This window comes from Tinamus guttatus, unplaced genomic scaffold, assembly GCF_059628265.1.
Source record: "Tinamus guttatus ecotype Peru unplaced genomic scaffold, ASM5962826v1 Tinamus_guttatus_pri_ptg000472l, whole genome shotgun sequence".
Lineage (NCBI taxonomy): Eukaryota > Metazoa > Chordata > Aves > Tinamiformes > Tinamidae > Tinamus > Tinamus guttatus.
This window is the reverse complement of record NW_028289006.1, coordinates 5,462,870-5,481,495: the sequence shown is the minus strand read 5'-3', so window position 1 is coordinate 5,481,495 and position 18,626 is coordinate 5,462,870. Positions and strand designations below refer to the sequence as shown.

The window sequence follows — 18,626 nt, the reverse complement described above, 5'->3', positions numbered from 1 at the left end:
ACTGACGGGGTAAGAGGATATTATCAAAGATGTTGTAAAAGATTTTTCTATAGAAGTTGACTTTATGTTTTAAATATCAGCAAAACCCAAACCTTGAAAGACATTCTGAAAAGTTTTGTGCAAAAAGATTATTCTTGATGCTTTGACTTCCAGGTAGTTTTATATAAGTTCTTATAAAAGACTTCCAAAACGGAATTACTCTTAGAATGTTTTGTTTTGAATCATTCTATTTGCTAATTTACCGTTATTTAACAAAATACATACAAAACCATGCAGGATAGGTTTGTGCTATTGAGGCACACACAAGCATGGTGTTTCAGCAAAATATTAAATAAAAAACATTCATGAAAGATTAGCTATTGAACACGAAGCGCAGGTGGAGGCTGCACGTTTATTGCGAGCCCTCGCTCGGCTCCCTCGGCACGGCGCCGTGGGCGCCCCCCGCACCGTGCGCCCTCGCTGGCCCCAGCTCCTGCAGCTGCCTCCTCTGCGCCGCTTCGAGCTCCTCCAGCCGCTTGCGCAGCAGGGAGAGCTCCCTTTGGTGCTGCTCCTCCTTGAAATTAAAACAAAAAAGAAATTCTGTTACATTTGGAACACCTACAACAAGCAGGCTGGCTCATTTCCATTCTCAGGAGCAATTTTAAAATAAAATTGTGAAGTTCAGAATGTCCTTATGCTCTAAAAGGTTTTTTCCACAGTTTTTGTGGTTCGTGTTCAGGCAGTTGTCTCAAAGAGCACCGCTGAGAAACGCGCGCACACGCATTCCTGCTTGGCACACTATGCTGAGGCCTCATCTCACCTACCTAGAATCTGTAAATTCAGCCTGGTCAGCTTTAGTTAGAGAGATTTTCTCTCCCAGGAGCTCACTGAAATAAAGAAAGCGCCTTCAATCACACGAGATATCAAAGGCGGCAATATTCTTTTTTTTCTTTCTTTTTTTTTTTCACCTGTGGAAACCTGGACTGAAAAGTAAAACAATAGTACTTCCTCATCCAAAAGGAAGCATTCAGAGGCCTCTCAAAAGAATAGGTGAGTATTGAGAAGAGGGTTAAATCTGCCTGTTTGCAGTGTTCCGAAGCACTGTGCCCTTGTCTTTCAAGAACTCTTGAGGAAGGGAACAGCACTGGGAGCATTCTTGAAAGCTCCCATCCCCTGTTCAGAGACCAAATATTCCGTCCTCAAGACTTAGGGCCTACAACTGCCCTACCCCCCTGTTTGGTTGCCTTTGCTTCCCTATTGCAACACACCAGCACCTGGAGCAGGGGAAAGGAGAGCTCTGGGCCCGGGGGCAGCGCAGATGATGACGCTGCCGCGGCTGGATTGAGTGACGGTATGTCAGGGCTCAGAATCAAACTCCGGAACTCATTGTGTCGGCGCTGCAAGTCCTTCAGTCTCTTCTGGAGGCGTGTGTATTCCTCGTAGGAAACATTCTGCCTGTGGAGTAAGAGATGTGTTACTGATCAAACCCATACACACACCTCTCCAGAAGTGCTCCGTTGTTTACTGCATTTCAGAAGGAAAACAATATACCAGAAGGAACTGAAGGCACAAGATCTCTTTACATATTTCTGCCTAAATGACTATCTTGAAGTCCCTCTTCACCTTAGGCTAACTGCTGTATTATGGATTAGATGGAAGAAATTAAGATTTTAATAGCATTATCAGTAGTGAGCCACAGAAACCACACTAAATGAGTTATTTGAATCAAGCCCTCCCTAGGTGTTCAGTGGAGGGAAAAGGCCAGGAGCTTGGCTTTCTAGGAGCGTGTTAGTTTTACTTGCAATTCTGTAGTCTTGTTATTTCCCATCTTCTGTTTATTTTCATACTCTACTTCCAGCCTTAACACTGCTTCTCTGTGGCATCCCCTCTCTTTTTTAAAAAAATTTACCTATCTTCCTTCCTTTGAAGGGAGCCCTACAACTACAATTTGTTGTCTTCAGAAGATATTCTTTCTCCATTTTTCCCTGAAAAGAGACTGTCCTGCAGTGTGGTGAATGACCACACAAATACATAGCCATAGATAGACTCCATTCAAATAAGAATTCTAATGCTGAAAATGCCAATAAATTGGATCTCAGTTACTGAAGTGGCAGGTGCTTTATAAAATACATATCTGAGAGTCTGATCTTGGACATTTGTTGCCTTCCAAAGGATATATAAGATAAGAAAAACCAAAGCTTATTACCTATTTAGCACTTGATTTTCTTTTTCCAGTTCTTCTATCTTGGCTTCCAAAAGCTCCAGTTTCTCTTGCATCCTCCTGTGTTTATTATCATTAAGAGTCTTTCTCTGTCAAACAAGACATTTCTAATTGAGCCATATAATACTTTGATATACTAGATCCTGTCAAAGTTAAATCTATACTGCACATGCTCTCAAGCTGTGACACTTGATAGGATTTTCTTATTTTAACCACAGGCGTTGTATTGTGTGAAGGTTCTGGAGCCCGTGAGGGGAAATAGAACAAAAAAGATGAGAAATGTGCATCTTTTAGGCACAATCAAGGTAAAGGAGACCATCATGGTACCTGAAACATCATCTTACTAAGTAAGGAAGAGCCCATCTTAAATTAAACTAAATACGCACAAGAAAATTCACAAAATCTTTGATGATAGTTCAACAAAGTTGTTGGCTGTAATATTCTTCTACACATCCCTTCAGCCTACTTCTATGCTAATCTTGAGGAACTTGATTATTTTATTATGTCTTAACAGATTGCAGATAAACCCTTAAAACAATTCTAGCTGCCCATAGTAAACTGAGCTTTTCATATTCTGCATCATTCACAAAGGAACAGTCAACATGCCTTTTTTTGAGCAACGGCAGCTCGGCACAGCTTGTTCTTCACTTGGTTGTATTTCTCTTCCCTTTCTGTGATACGCTGAGTAAGTTCGTGCTTCTCCTCCAGCCATTCAATACGTTTGTATTCTAAAGTCCTTAGAAAACCAAGCAAAGAGATTAGAAAGTTACATAGACAAAGCAGCGCTCTGGATTTTTATAGTTACTGGAATAGATGTTTATTTTTACAACTCCTGCCTTATATATTTAAATTTACTTGTGCTCAAGAGCCACCAGATTTGAACGTGTTTATCATCATCATCGGTTGTGTTCAACTATGAGAGGTAAGTTTTGAAAACAGATTCCCATGGCTAGTTAACTGTAGATGGCTCCATGTGTTGGCGTGTTGCCACACAGAACACAGGAAAATTCTAAATTCAGATCAAATAATTACCTGGAACACAGTGGTAGACAATTAAAGCTTATGCCAGACATCAGTTGTCAGAAGAACTGACAACAATCTTCTTTGTTTGGAAAATAAGATGTAAAAAGAGGTTGTTGCCATACGTGGCCTACTGCTCCTTTGGATTAGAGAAGCACGAGCCTGACTGAAGTGTGTTCCTGAGCAGAACAAACACCAAGACCACAGGAAGCCCCCGCTGACATGGTCCCTAGCCAACACAGCAGCAACAGGAACCAAACCAAGAGCTGCTCTGGAACTTTGCGTGGTTAGAACAGCCTAAAAATAGGCTGTATCCTTTGCCATTTCACTGGCAAAGGACACAGTTTCTTTCTTCAATTCTCTTTGTCTGGGTGACCTGCATTGTGTCCAGGTAAGAGCTTGCTACATTTTAAAGTATAATCCTGTACACCAAACACCAAATTTTAATAGTAGAATTTTCTGTGTGGTTCCAGTGCAATAATCTGCTCATCTGAAGTTACTAAACTGAAAAGCCATACTTAGATTAATGATGTCAGTGCAGTCAGTTTTATCATAGCAGGAGCACTTTGTAGTGAAGGCAAAATTAAAATCAAAAATGCCATATTCCATCTCACTGAAGTTCCCTGTTTGATCTGGAACATGAACTGTCTCAAAAATCTACCACACAAAACAATCCAGTAAAACTTAAGCATGTATTTGGTTATTTTGCTATGAAACACTAAATAGACACTTCAGGCTAACAGACAAATGAATCTAACTTCCAGGAAAGTGTTTATTACTGAGGCCTTGAACAATATTTGGTTTCCGTCAAAATTTATTACCATATTTTGATTGTATATGGTAAAGCTCATAGAGTAACGAAAAGACTGTAAAAAAAATCATTAATCATTAAATTGATTAGATTTTTTGCTTAATGGGAGCAACTTAATACTGCCCCAAGAAGCTTTTATTCACTTCATAACAGCTAAAAGGATCTGGTAAGAGGCAGGAAGAGAGAGAAAAAAAAAAGTGTATTTACCAGCTCGGTCCCTAAAACCTTTTCAAAGCGTAATACAATGTTTAAACACTTTTTTTCTCCCCTTTATGCTAAAAACATAAGAACCGTCTGCAATCTTACAAAAAAGGCAATAGAAGCTTGGCATTCACTTCAACAGAAACAAGATATTTTATAGACATAGTATATTGCCTCATGGCATATACCTAACAGAAGGTAAAACCATTTTCTACAGTTGTCCTAGATTTCCTGCTCAGGCCTGATTTCAGGCTTTATTCAGAACTTACAATCCACAGTTAATGGATACATGAAAGGAATACAGCAACAGAAAAAGACAAAAAAAAAAAAGAAAAAAGAAAAATACTTCTCTGTTTCCAGTTGAGCTCTTTCTGCTTGACTTCTTGCATTTTGACATTCTTGTTTCAATCTTTCCACCATTTCTTTCAGCTTTTGATTAGAATCCAGCAAATCATTTTCTGACTGAGAAAGTGAGGCAACTTGGAGCTGCAAGTCATGAATTTGCTACAAAGAAATGCAAGTGTTCATTTGAGAAGATACATGAATAATTATTACCATTTAATTCTAAGAAACTAGGTTTTGATAAGCCTTTGTTATTTACTCTGTTTCTCCTTAGTCAACAGCCTCTCCAGAAGCTTTACAGTAAGTGGTAACCAGACAAGGAAAAAGTTTCCTGTTGTAGTTAAAATGAGAAAGGGGGGCACAAGTCATGAGCCTCTGCTATGTTTCCTAGGACCTAAGGCACCCTACGGGATGTCCCAGGGCTGTAGGGAACTAGAGCACCAACCAGAGAGAGCAGCCGAGCTCTGGAGCTGCACAGACTCTTCCCCCTCACACTGCTGACTCTGGCTGGGGGCAGCTTGGTGGCTGGAACAGTTGCTTTGCAAGAGCAAATAACTAAGAAGAGTCTTGCAAGTCGGCAACACCACAGTCAGCATATAGAGATGATGACTGTTTTCCTTTCTTTCTCCCCTCTGCATATGTGCACTCACAGATGCTCCTGATTTCTGGAGAAAAGATATAATGACTTGAATTTCAAGTGCATGCAGCTTGTGCTGCAGACTTCTTTGATGTACAGCTATGTTCTTACTTATTAAACAACAGTTTAGGCAAGCAGGAGTTAAGAGAATAAGGCTTTATTTCCAGCACTGTCATCAATTCACTTTGCAATGGAAATACACCTCTTTAGCTTATTCATTTATGAAACAACTGTTGAGCACTTGAGGAACTCAGATGAGAGGCACAGTCTAAATGCAAAGCATTAACTAGAAACAATTTATAAATCTCCATGGCAACTGAATCTCCAGTTAAATAGTGCATAACCATGCTCAATATACCAGTCTATAAACTTCCAGCTTTGAAATCCTCACTACACACAAAATTCATGCAGCAAAAGCTGTAATCCATTTATACAGGTCTAGAAAGCATATGTGATTTCAACATTTTTTTTCATTTAAATATCTGTTGTATATATATTGTTTCTCAGGAAGAAAAGCCTTAAAAATCCAATCTAATCTTCAAACACTGGAATTGGGCAAGAAAGATGGAATTTCTCTGTAAAACACTACAATGCAGAAAACCCTTACCTGTTTTAGATCAGCAGCTTCCGTTTTCTTCTCTTCCAGCTCCTCTGTTTGAATAGCTTGCTGTTGAATTTTTAATCTAAAATTGTATACAACATCCTTATTTTTATCTAAATAACATACAGCTGTTAGAAATGTGGACACTTCTGTCCAGCAATAGAATATATTGTATAAATATTCAGCAGTCTTCCAAATTACTAAACAATAATTTAAAGGGCTATTTTTATTGATGACTAGAATTCATATTGGTAAAAGAACTATGTTGATGTTTGCTGTTAGAATATGATTTTCTTCACCATGCCATTTATATGAAGGGCAGTATGATAAAAAGAGTAAAACAACTTCACTGAGGACTCTAATAACCAACTCAGAGAGAGGACCTATTACAGTTTTGGTTTATCAGTTGCTGATGTTACTCCACTGTGGAAAAAAACACACGAATGCTGGGCTATGCCAGGAGCCAACGTGGAGTCTTTTTTTTTTGTAAAATTATCTCTTTAAAATGTTTATTAAAACAAAAAGGTTTTCTTCCAAACTTCTAAAATTTAATACTTTTATAAACAGCATATCTTTCTTTTACAGAGATGTTTCATTTACAGTAACGCATTTATTTACCAATAATAATAATTCTCTATACTGAAAACTGTAAAGAAATCAGGAGACAAGCCTTTGTGAAATTTGTTTTAAGGTTAGAAAAGCCACATTACCGTAGTCGCTGAAGTTCCTTTTTGCTAGATTCTTCTGCCATTTGTACAACACGCAGTTTCTCTTCATACTGATCCTTTTCAGATTGCCTCCAAGTATCTTGTTCAGCTTTCATCTTCTCTAGATCAGCTAATCTGTTCTCAAGTTCCAACCTGACACAGCATTCAATATTTACACAAAAGTCATGTCAAATGACAAAAAAAAAGTGTTTAGCTGCTAAGCATACTTGAATAAGTTACTCAAAAAGTCTTCCCCAGCCCTTTTAGAATTTGAGCAATAAATCAACACACATACTTTTCATCCTGTAATACTGCAATTTTTTCAAAAACTTCCTCTTTGGCAGCCTGCACTTTACGAATTAGCTCCCGGTCCTTTTCAACTAAAAGCACCTTATGACGTTCAACAGCTGCTTTAAGAATTTCATTGTCTGATAACAAACCTGAATTTAAAAAAAAAAAAGTCATGATTGTTATCAACATGAGGATAGCCAGTATTATAATAACATTGTACACTAGTAAAAGGGAGCTGAAATTCACAATCCATATTCCAACATGAGGAGGGAAAACATAATAGACTAGGCCTGTTTTAGTCTAACAGCAACATGTCAGTAAACTTTTGAAAAGCAACTATTCTGTGGGAAGCTCTGGCTACACAGGCTTCTTATTTTAAGAAATGTGAGGTAAACAACTGGTATTATTTAAAATCCAGAGCAATTTCTGCTAAGCAGTTGTGCCTGGATAAAAATGCTCTACTATAGTTATGAAAGATAGAAAATGTATTATTTTCACAGAAGAAGAGATGAATTTTACAGAAACAAATAACCAGTCCCGTAGTGAAACTGCAATAACTGGTCTACAGCAAATCTCCCATTTTCACCAGTCAGTTTAGATGCAGGGAAAACAGAAGAAGCACCAATAATGTTTACACGTAACATCGGTTACAAATTTGGGGGGCGGGGTTGTACCACCATTAAAAACAGAAATCTCAAAAAAACACTCCACAAACTTGAGAAAATATTCACAATGAGAAATCCTACCAAATGAAGCAATTCTGAAAGTTGTGACTCTACATACAGAAACTAAAGATGCAAATCAAAAAGAAAAAAAATGCAGCCACGGCTTATGTGTTCACTGGCAAATAGAAAAACACTCTACAGCAGTGACTGCTGTTTATTTTGCTAATTCGGTGATAAAAACTGGATTCCACCACAATTTAAGTTAGCTTACAGGCAGATGATTTTGTGAAATTTAAAATCTTGTTTGCACCTACTTTCATACTTTTGCTGCTCCAACATTTTTAGTTTGCAAGATACTACAAAAGTGTGTTGTCAGTACAGAAATTGACACTTTTTAAATGCTCTCAGGAAACTAAATATTAAAGCATGTGAACAAAAGCAACTGCTCCTGGAAGATAACAGTACTATTTAGGTGTTATGGCACAGACTCACACATTGAGGACAGTCCACCTGAGAGCTGCGTGCTGATTTAAATCATCAGCATATAACTAGTATCAGAATACTAGTACTGTTTTCACTCTGGAAGGTTGTTTCAGGTTGCCTACAGGGTCAGATTTGAATTAGGTAGCCTACACTACTGCCTATTTTATTTCAAGAGTGATCTAAAATCTATATTTTTTTTTTCACATGAGCACCTTACTTGACTGTCCGTTTCATGGATGCTAAATCACAGAATCACAGAAAGGCTGAGGTTGGAAGGGACCTCTAGAGATCATCCAGTCCAACCCCCCTGCTCCAGCAGGGACACCTGGAGAAAATCAGAGTACAGAATAACCACTGAAACCCTAGATATGTTAAAGTCTCAAGCAAAGTGTAAGTCTGAAAAAAATTAACCTATAAAATACATTATTTGAAAACGATTATGTTCAAATTGTATCAAAAATTCACTAATTTATATTAGTGTAAATTGTTCTGTAATTGTTCTTGTTTACCCTAGTAAGAATGAATTTTCAAATCTATCATCTGGACTAGAAGTAGAGATTAAGATCGCTGGGGGATGATTAGAGGAAAAATAAATGTAATATCATTGGATAGTAACTGGAACTTTTGTAACTGGAAGTTACAAAAGAAATCATTAGAAATTAATTGCACATTTTACCATCCATTTCACTTTGAATCCTGTTCCGCTCTCTTTCTACCTCACTCTTTGTTCTTGCTGCCTCCAATTTGACATTGGTTACTTCTAATTTATGTGAATGTTTAAGTTCTTCTACCTATGAATTAGAAAACAAAAACCAAATCAACTGAAAATAAAAGTAATTAGCAGCTTTAATGAACGTTTTTTTCAAGTGCTACTTCACTAACAAGAAAAACTTTTAAATAATGGCAACTTATGCTTACTTTACATATTTCTTTAAAAGTATTTTTTTATCCACTGCTTTCCTGAAAATCATTCCTGAATATCCGCTTTCGTAGGTCACTTTAATCATGTTCACGCAGACCTTGTACCACTAAAGCTTATTGATGTGATCTGATTGCCCAAATGATACTCAGGGCTACTACAAGTTTTCATTAATTCCTTGAGTCAGACGTTGACAATTCATGAATAAACTGCCAGTCATTTTAAAATGTAAGTTTTGTATATTCACGATTAAAAAAAGAAATAAAAGTAATCAAATACAAAATGCATTACAAGAACTGGGCTGTCCAATTATGGACATGTACTCCAAAGCAGCTAGTGATAACAAACTACAGAACGGAAAGGTTATTGTTTTAAAAACACTTGGTGAAATATGCCGAAACACACAGGATTGCCTATCAAAACTCTGTTCCTGAGCAAATACTACACATTCTGCAGAATCAAGCTAGAAAAAAAGTTAAGAGGTATTCTACCTAAAGTGAAACAAAACAGTGATATGCAAAACCAGAGTATCAGTTATTTCTTCAAGTCATTTCCATTTGACAATATCCTGGAGTGCTACGCTACTATCTCAAAATCCAGGTTATCATAGTTTTGAAGTGCCTTTTAAATCAAGTACTTCTCCACAACTGTGACATGCACATCAAACTGCCTCATAAAAGCAGCAGTTTTAAGAACACCAAATTATCAAAGACAATTACTGCTTGCATGGAAACTTTTCTATAGTTTAGGCATTTCTACACAGTAATTACACGGTCAATGAGAATTAAGTACCTAAAGGAAAGCACTTATAATGAAAATCCATTCACAGTGACAAATGTAATTACAACCTGCTAGCATATACAAGCGGCAAAAGGTTAAGAATGACACAGTAGCTTATTAAGTAACTATACTGTGGATTTGGTTGCTTCAATATGAAGTTGAGAACATTCCAGGGTCACCTGCAAATTTTTAAGGTGGCTTTTTTAAGGCACAAAATCCAGAAGATAAATCTGTATACTCGAGCTCAGGAATCAGACTGAACTGATACAGAAAAAGTGTCAGGGGAGATGTGTTCGGTAACGTGTTTCTACTCTTCCTCCCTTCAAGAAACACCACTGAGTATTTTAATTTTCTCCTACTTCTGCAGGCAAGCAGAGAAGACCAATCAACACAATGTCAAGACTGTGACCACCTATTATATATATTCTGAAAGGTTACTCATAAAAACGGCTTAACAAAACAAAAAGGGTTTTTTTAAATGAAGATACAAAGATGTTTTTTCTTTTTTATCCATGACTCTACTTCCCACTTATTATTCATGCTCGAGAAGTTAGACAGGCTGTAAGCAGGTTTACAACAGTGATGTAGTTATATTCTACATGTTATATCCTACATGTTATATCCTAGTTCTTACAGTAAATTAGACTTTCTTGGATTCAGGCCAAAAACTGAAATAGTCCATACACAGAGATTACAAAAGCTGAGTACTGTAAAGCGTGTTTTGAATGACTTCTGAGATCGTTAGGAACTATGGAAGGAGTCGGAGCACTTTTCCTGTATTTTATCTTCTCTGAGGCCTATTATGCTAGGATTGATTGTCACAGCAGTACAAAGCACATGTCTGCCTTTGTGGAAAGTATATTCAGAAATTCAGGAGAGCTTTAAGTTGACCTAGAGGTTAAAACAATTCGGCATTCGACTGGAAGTACAGGACCAAACATAACCTGAAACCTTTCCAGAAGAATGAGAAAACACAGGGGATTAAACTTGCTACCAGAGTGGGACATTTCCAACAAAGCTACACTGGCATAAGCCCAAGCAGAGTGCAACTACTGTGATTCTCCTGTTTCTACCAGAACGTAAAACTCAGCGGGTGACTCCAAGCCAGGAGCTAATTGCTTCCTGTAGGCAATGCAGCACATTCAGGGCAAACTTTTTACAGTCTCCAGAAGCCCTATCTTAAAGAAATATATACCTATATTTTTTTCAAGTTCCACCATGCTTTATGAAAGATGAAAGGTTGTTTCCATCAAATAAGGCTATCCTCATGAGTAATAAAAATATGAATGTAAAGTGTTCAAGCACTTTTCTGTTTAGAAAAAATAATCTAGAGAATGATGTAAAAAGGGTATAACCACAGTCTCTAGAGATATTCCTATGCTTTTCCTGTAAAATCACATATTTTAAATCTACCTACTGAAAATGGAAAAAAAAAACCCACTTCAATTCACAGCAGAAAAAAACATTACCTTATCTCTTAATATAAAGGCAAAAAAATAGGAAAAACGTGTTTCGGATATGATAAAAGCACTTACTTTAGCAGCTAATGAATTGACTTCACGTTCAGATTTGTGAAGTTTGCTGGTTAAAAGAATGTTTTGCTCATGGCTCATCTGCAGTTCTTTCTCAATGCGATCCACCTGTTGTTCAGCTGACTTTTTTTCTGCCTTGAAGAAAGAAGATGTTTGTAAGGTTTCTAGAGCAGTGTATTCACCTGTATGGTTCAAGTTTTTGCCTTTCCAGATATTACTGCTATCATATATACAGCAAAATGTTTATCTTTGTCGGACAATATGTTCCAATAAAGTACTCAAAAATAAAAGATTTTTTTTTCTAACATTGCTCATATACATCTTCAGTTTACAAGACAGAGGTAATAAGACTTACTTAAAAAGCAGCAAGTATTTGTATCAGTAAACTGCTGGGATCTAAACATGGGTGTGCACTAAGCAGTACTCAAAGATGTCATAAGTTGTCCTGCACAGTTATAATAGCCAAAGAGTTAACTTCATAGAGAGGGGGAAAAAAAAAGTAATTATTGCTAATATAGACTGAAGACCCTGAGCTTTAATAAATTATCAAAGGATGGAATTTGGCAGTTCATGAGTCCTATTTGTTTTTAAAGCTGAAATTGCAAAATTTGCAATTTTGTCTTCTCTTGTAAAACCAATGGAAAAATTACCAGGGATTTCAGCAATAGTTTCATCAGGCCAAGTGATTACCCCCATTACCCTCCACAAGGAGACACAATAAAAACCAGAAAGAAAACAATCTCACCTCTAGAGACCTGGCCATAGTCTGCATCTCAGCTAGCTGTCGTACTTGGACCCTTTGAACATTTTCTGCTTGTACACCACAGTTGTCTCTTTCTGCTCTCAGTTCTGCTACTTCTGCTTCCAAGCCTTTCAGCTTCTGATGCAGTTGTGCCTTTTCTCTGGAGAGTACCTCCACGCGCTTACTGTCCCTTGTGGGATCAACACTAAGCAGCTGACTATGGAGTTCTTCTTTATCTTTATCCAGCCTTGTTATCTGATAGTTGTTAATCAGAAAACATAAACCTCTATATTAGTTGGCTGCCAGACAGTTAAAAATATTCTGGAAAAAAGAGCAATGTGCATTTAAAAATTAAGAAAGAAATTATATTTATGTTTATTTTCCTTATTAGAATAGGGTAATCAAAAGGTGCATTCCTTAATGACTTTTTTGCTTCTGTTTTCACTGCTGAGGTTTGTCCTCGGGCCTCCCAGGTCCCTGAATCTCCTAAGAGTTTAATAGAAGTACTACCCACAGTAAAGGAAGAAAGAGTAAGGAATCATTTAACTCACTTGGACGTAGACAAATCTATGAGACTACATGGAATATATCCAACGATACTGAAGGAGCTGGGTGATGCCATTCAGACACCTTGCAGAAGTCATGACAGACAAGGAAAGTTCCTGATGACTGGAAAAAGGCAGATATCACTTCCATCATCAAGAAAAGCAAGAAGGTCAAGAAAGTAGGTAACTAACGATCCATGGCAAGTCTTCCTAGAAGCTACTTCTTAGCATACAAAAGACAACATGTGACTGGAAACAGGGCTTACCAAGGGCAAATCATGGCTGACTCTACTTCTCTGCTTTCTGGGATGAAGTGGGTGGTGCTGTGGACAAGGAGAGGGCAGTGAAAGTGGCATAGCTTGATTTTAGCCAGGTCTTTGATTCAGTCTCCTATTGGTCTCCTTTGCCAGCTTGAAAAGATATGAGCTAGATATATGGATGATAAATTGTGTAGACACTTGACTGCACTGCCAGGCTCAAGAGTTGTGATCAGTGGTGCTAAGTCCAGTGGATGGACTGTAAAAAGCAGGGTCCCTCAGAGATCAGTACTGGGTCCAGTACTGTTTGATGACTTCATTAACCACCACCATGACAGGATCGAGCAGACTCTCAAAAAATTGTAAATGACATCATTAAACTGGCATGAATGGGCAATATGCTGGAGGGCAGAGCTGCTATTCAGAGAGAACTAGACAGTCTGGATAAGTGGGCTGACTTGAACCTCTTGAGGTTCAAGGAGAGCAAGGATGAAGTCATGTGTGTGAGATGAAGTAACCCGGTGCAGCAGTAGTAGCTAGGATTCACTGTCCTGGAAGCAGCTCCACAGGAAGGGATCCAGAAAGGGTGGAGACTGTTCTAGTAGACACCGAGCTGAACACAAATCAGCGATGTGATGCCCTTGCAGCAAAGAGGGTCTACCTGCATCCTGGGATGCACTGGCAGAAGCACAGCCAGCATGTCCCAAGAAGTGATCGGCACTTGAAAGACCGTATCTGGAATGTTAAGTCCAGTGGAGGAAGGACCTTGTTATGCACCAAGCAGAAGGACACCAAAATGGTCAAGGGGCTGGAGGTCAGCCTGAAAGAACCAGGCCTGTTCAGCTTGGAAAGAGATGGCTTAAGGGTGACCTTTCTCCCTTCTACAACTACCTGATCAGAGGATACAGAGACAATGGATCTAGCCCTTCTCAGAGGTGATAGGAAGAGAGGCAACAGACCCAACTTGGAATATGCCAATTAGATATCAGGCTTTCTTTATTTCTTTAAACCATGAGAGGGGTTAAATACTAGACCAGGTTGTCGAGGAAGACTGTTAAATCCCCATTCTTGGAAATACTTATGATTTTACTGAACATGGCTCTGAGCCTGATCCAATTAGACCTCTTCAGAGCTGGGTGTTGGACTAAATGTATGAAGGTCCCCTCCAACCTCAACTATGATTCTACAATTCTACAGTTACAATAGTACTCAAACCTACCAGTAGCTCATGGATAGCATGATTGCCCCATCAGACAGAAGACTAAGCAATAAAGAAAACTGTAAAGAAAAGTTAGTAAAATAGATATGAACTAATCTTGAGATTGTAACTGGTGGACACAGTCTAAATACACAGTTCTCAGTATTTCAAAACAAGTTATATGGACTGAATATAAAGGTGAGGATTAGTGATGAAAGAATAAGAAAGCAAGGTCTGGAAGAGATTGAGTTCTCTCAATGCTGGGAAACTATATTCTGAACTCTGAATTGCACCAGTGTGCTTTTACAAATTTCATTAAGGACCTCTGTGGAAAAAAAGTCAAATTCTGCAGCAGAATCCCTCCAATCCCATTTATGTGGAGATCCAAGAATAACTGCATGATATGCCCAAGCCATCAGTTAGGAACTGTGATGCTTTTGTAGTCTCCCTGTGCCAAACAGTGTGGGACAGTAAGAAGGCTGCAAGAACTTGAGCATTTCTCATATTCAGCTGTAGCTTGAAAGAGAGGAACTAGGACACATTGTGCCCTGGGCTCAAGGTAATCCCATCCTCTGTAACTGTGCTAGTCAGCTGCAGAATGAGCACGAGTCCAACAAGGCCACGAGAGAGGCAGCCTGTAAAGCAGCACCTGGGGGGAGCTCTGAGAAGGAAGACTCTTCTGTTGTTAATGTGTTGCGCTTGTGAATTTGGATGCATTTTGAAAGTGATGATTGCTTTTGATTTATGTCTGGACTAATACATTCAAATCTGGCATCTTGGGATGTACTCTGAGACAAATACTTAAATGACATATGCAAATGATATATGCAATTTTCATATACACCTTTGCATATATTTAAAACATACATAAGCTGGCAATTTTTTAACCATACTTTTGCAAGTCCAATTCTGAAACAAACAAACAAACAAAAAAAACCCAAAACAATAACAAAAGATTTATCCAGAAATGAACATAACTTAAAAATAATTAACAGAGTTTTCACCGTCCTTTTCACCATCACTGTCACGGACCAACTTAATTTCAAAATTTACCTTTGTCTGGCATTAAGAATATCTTCTGTTGCCTTCCTGTTGGATTAGTTTCTACATAAATCATTTAAAATTCAAATTTACATTAGTTGATCAGATAACCTATTAATTTCAGATTAGTGCACTGTCTCAAACTCTGCCTAACTATGCGATTTAAAAAAAAAGCATTTAGGCAAAGGCTGTCACTTATCAGAAGGTAAGTCTTATTTATAACAGTACAAATGATATTACAACACATCACTCAACAAGCCTACTGAGACAGCTTAATTCTCAAAACATTTTTATGACTTAAGGGAAACAGAGACTACATTATGAAATGATGGCAAACTGACAATATCTACATTATGAAAGTATGGCAAACTGACAACATCAAAGTACCAAGATTTTCACAATGTTCACGCAACTTTGTCATCAGATACACTTTAAGCTATTGTAACACTTCACATACCTCAGCCTCATATTTTATTTTTTTCTCCTCCAAAATACGTGCATGTTCCTCCTTTTGATGTTCAAATTCTGACTTTAGAAAGGTATTCTCATAACGAAGTTTGTTGTATTCTGTTCTGTATTTTTCCACTTCCTAAATTAGACAATAAAACAAATAGACTCAACCAGAGAAGGATTCAGATTTATTTCCTTCAAATGTTCATTCAGTGTTCCCATCACTTTTGAAGTTATACTTTCCAAGAGGGTTCCTCTTTCGCCCCTTTCTTGGATTTCAAGATTCACTACTGGAGCAACAGCTCTAATGCTACACTGATGAGGACTGTCATACTTTACTCCTCTTGCCAACTTCAGTTTTCATTTCCTAACGTTCCTATTCTGAGGAATAATTATAAATTGGTCGTCACTATCACTGCTCTAAATGAAACAAATTTAAATGCTTATTACTTACATTGTCTAACTTCTTCAGGCGCTCTCTCATAGGAGATTCCAATTCCTGCTGTATTTGTGCTCTTAGCAATTCCAATTTTTGAGGAGTTACCACCTTAAGAAAAAAAGCTTTCAGTAACTAGTCATATTCATCTATTTTTACTGGGACAGTTAAAAATATTTCAAGCATGATTTTAGGAAACTGGTTGAATTTTCTATGTCCTTTTTTTTTTTTGATGATCATTACAGAAGCAAAGGAACATCATGATATTAGCTAACTAAGCTAACTAAATATGTTCTGGGAATACAAAAGAAGCCCTTAGAGTGTCACATTTTGCTGACAGAACTAACAAAGATGTAGAGGTAAATTGCCAGTGAATTTGTCTCCTTCTGGAGAAGAAAAAAGAAACGTCATAAAAAGTAAAGCATTTTGTCTGGAAAAACTTTCCAAACGGTAAATAACCCAAACCCATTAGTAAAACTGAAGAATATCAAGTCCATTCCTTGTAAAACACATTATTTGCCATGCTTAAGGAAAAAAAAAAAAAAAAAAAAAAAAAAAAAAAGCTATCTCAATACCTTCTTTCAAGTGCAAATGTGAGGTCACACATGCAAAGCAGTACCAACATGGTTCTGGGTTTGAAATGAAACTGCGATCAGGAAAGATTTCCTGCTTTTCTGTCAATACTACAACATGGTATTTTGGTAAGAATAGTCTTGGGTAGAGTCAATAACAGCAAATTAACTACCAAGAGGTTTTTTTTGGTGGTGGTGGTTTGTTTAATTTTTTTAAAGATAGGCATTGATAACCTGTGACAGATCCTACTTTGTTCAATATCCCTCATTTTTCCTCCATTCAGAGTATAGGGATTGCCTCCATTTACCTGGGGATGCTTTAATAGATGCTGTATTTGCTTCCTAGGAACATTAGTTTATACAAAGACTTCTAATACAGTCCAAAAAGCAACCTAAAAGTTGGGTTGTTCAGCCATATCGGAATCACCGCAATCCTTCCAGTTCTGAAAAACTGATTATATCCAAGTATGTAAAGTGCTTGACTAAATACCAACACCTGTAGAACATAAAGTGTTCCTGGAAGGTAATGCTATGTATTTCTTTTGATGATAGAGTGATTATTACAAAATTTCACCTTTAGCAGATAATAGGCAAGAAACCAGCAAATAAATCTGAAAAAACAAATGAGCTCTTATTTTTAACCAAGTCACTGAAAAGCCATTACTAGTCATGGCCAAAGTTTGTATAAGTAAGTATATTGCCATACAATGATAGCAGCATTAGTATCTCAGAAGATTTAGAGGATTTGAGAAGTGGATTTGAGAATTTAGAGGATTTGAGATTTCTCTAGGGAAGTCATTCATGAGTTGAAATCATTTAACCTAAATCTAGACACCTACATGTTAACCAGTTACCTTCAGATCTCTCTCTAGGGAATCATAAATACATCCTGCACTAGTTTAAAGAAACAAGCAATTACAGAAAACATCATCTAAGACATCTTAAATGTTTTCTTTCTTTTTTTTTTTTAAATGGCCACCATGGAGAGACACCAATATCTATTTCTGCACTCACTAACGATAACACATTTAGGAGTGTAAGCTCCTAGTGTAGAGCAGATGATTCTGCCTGTAACAGGAAAGAATGCACCGACAGAACGCTTTCTCAGAGACTGAGAATCTGACTATTAATGCAGAATACAAGAGAATATGAGAGACCAGTTGAACAAGGAAAAAAAAAAATCAACCCACAATCACTCCAGAGAAATATATGCATTCTTTATTCTAGTAGATAAACAGAAATAGAAGTGTGCCCCCTAATACAGCATTAAAATTCATATTAAGCTCTGACAGTAACATATTTCACCTGCATCTTCAGTTCTTCCAGCTCTTGCGTTTTACCCAGCAACTCCTCTTGATATTCAGCAAGGAGAAATTGAAATTTGTCATGTACAGTTTGCTTTTCAACTAACAACCGCTTCAGCTCATCTTGTGATTTTGTATATTCCTCCTGTAACCTGCAGGACAAAGCACAAATTTACCGTTATGAACTTATTAGCAAACTTATTATTACTATTATTATTTATCTCCTGATAGAATGGTATCTATCTAAATATCACCTCCTTGTAACGCATTGAAAAGTGACACCATACTTACAAAAGTATCAAGTATTTTGGAAACATTGACTAACATGTATTAAGGTAGTTTGATTTTTTTTTTTAAATGAGCAACTCTCAGATCTGTCCTTAAATACAGAAATAGTTCACAAAAAAAAACGCTTCTACATAACATTTAGCTTCACCTTTTAACAGCTAGAATGAAGAAACATGCTTAAAATAGCATACCTTAAATGTTCTGCCTTTAGAGTTTGATAATTTGCTTTATGGTGTTCACATCGCATTTTTTCATCAATCAAAAGTTTTTGCAGCTCTTGTGCATTAGCGGTGTCACCATCTCCAACCATAGGAGGCAGAAGGCCACCAAAAGTATCCATTCTACAATGACTATTCACAATGATTATTGAGAAGATATAAATTAATTTATAACAAATCTATAACGGCATCCACTTTTTTTTTCTGATGATGACATCCCAGAAGATCAAGTCACCTGACACAAACAGAAGGACATATAATTAGTAATGAAGCATATCCATAATTCAAAGACTTAACATACTGCTTTTGTTTCCAGCACAGAAAAAAAAAGCTGCATCTGGAAGGTTCCTCCTAGAAACCTCCTACCTGAAAGGGCAGCTCTTCTC

At 37.3% G+C, this 18,626-nt stretch overlaps 2 protein-coding genes across 2 annotated transcripts in view; one reads left to right on the top strand and one right to left on the bottom strand.

Moving 5' to 3' along the window:
• Nucleotides 1–18,626, top strand: part of CRADD (CARD and death domain containing adaptor protein) — a 340,232-nt gene that overhangs the window by 231,069 nt on the left and 90,537 nt on the right. The gene's annotated exons all lie outside the window — the stretch shown is intronic.
• On the bottom strand, nt 392–18,485 carry CEP83 (centrosomal protein 83). The gene is made up of 15 exons (XM_088532954.1): nt 18,214–18,485; nt 17,736–17,886; nt 15,877–15,969; nt 15,430–15,561; nt 11,935–12,186; nt 11,193–11,324; nt 8,635–8,749; nt 6,815–6,959; nt 6,523–6,672; nt 5,819–5,894; nt 4,579–4,736; nt 2,807–2,936; nt 2,186–2,289; nt 1,254–1,434; nt 392–553 (listed from the first exon to the last, which is right to left on the bottom strand). The coding sequence occupies exons 1-15, from the start codon at nt 18,360–18,362 to the stop codon at nt 392–394; spliced, it is 2,130 nt and encodes a 709-aa protein (XP_088389080.1). The 5' UTR covers nt 18,363–18,485.

What these genes read in the sequence shown, in the direction of transcription:
- CEP83 (XM_088532954.1), bottom strand. Translation starts at nt 18,362, where the DNA reads ATGGATACTTTTGGTGGCCTTCTGCCTCCTATGGTTGGAGATGGTGAC. An exon ending in AAGGAACTTCAGCGACTACG is followed by an intron (nt 5,895 to 6,522) that starts GTAATGTGGCTT and finishes ATACAATTTTAG; the next exon opens with ATTAAAAATTCAACAGCAAG. An exon ending in TCTCCTTTCCCCTGCTCCAG is followed by an intron (nt 554 to 1,253) that starts GTGCTGGTGTGT and finishes TTTAATTTCAAG; the next exon opens with GAGGAGCAGCACCAAAGGGA.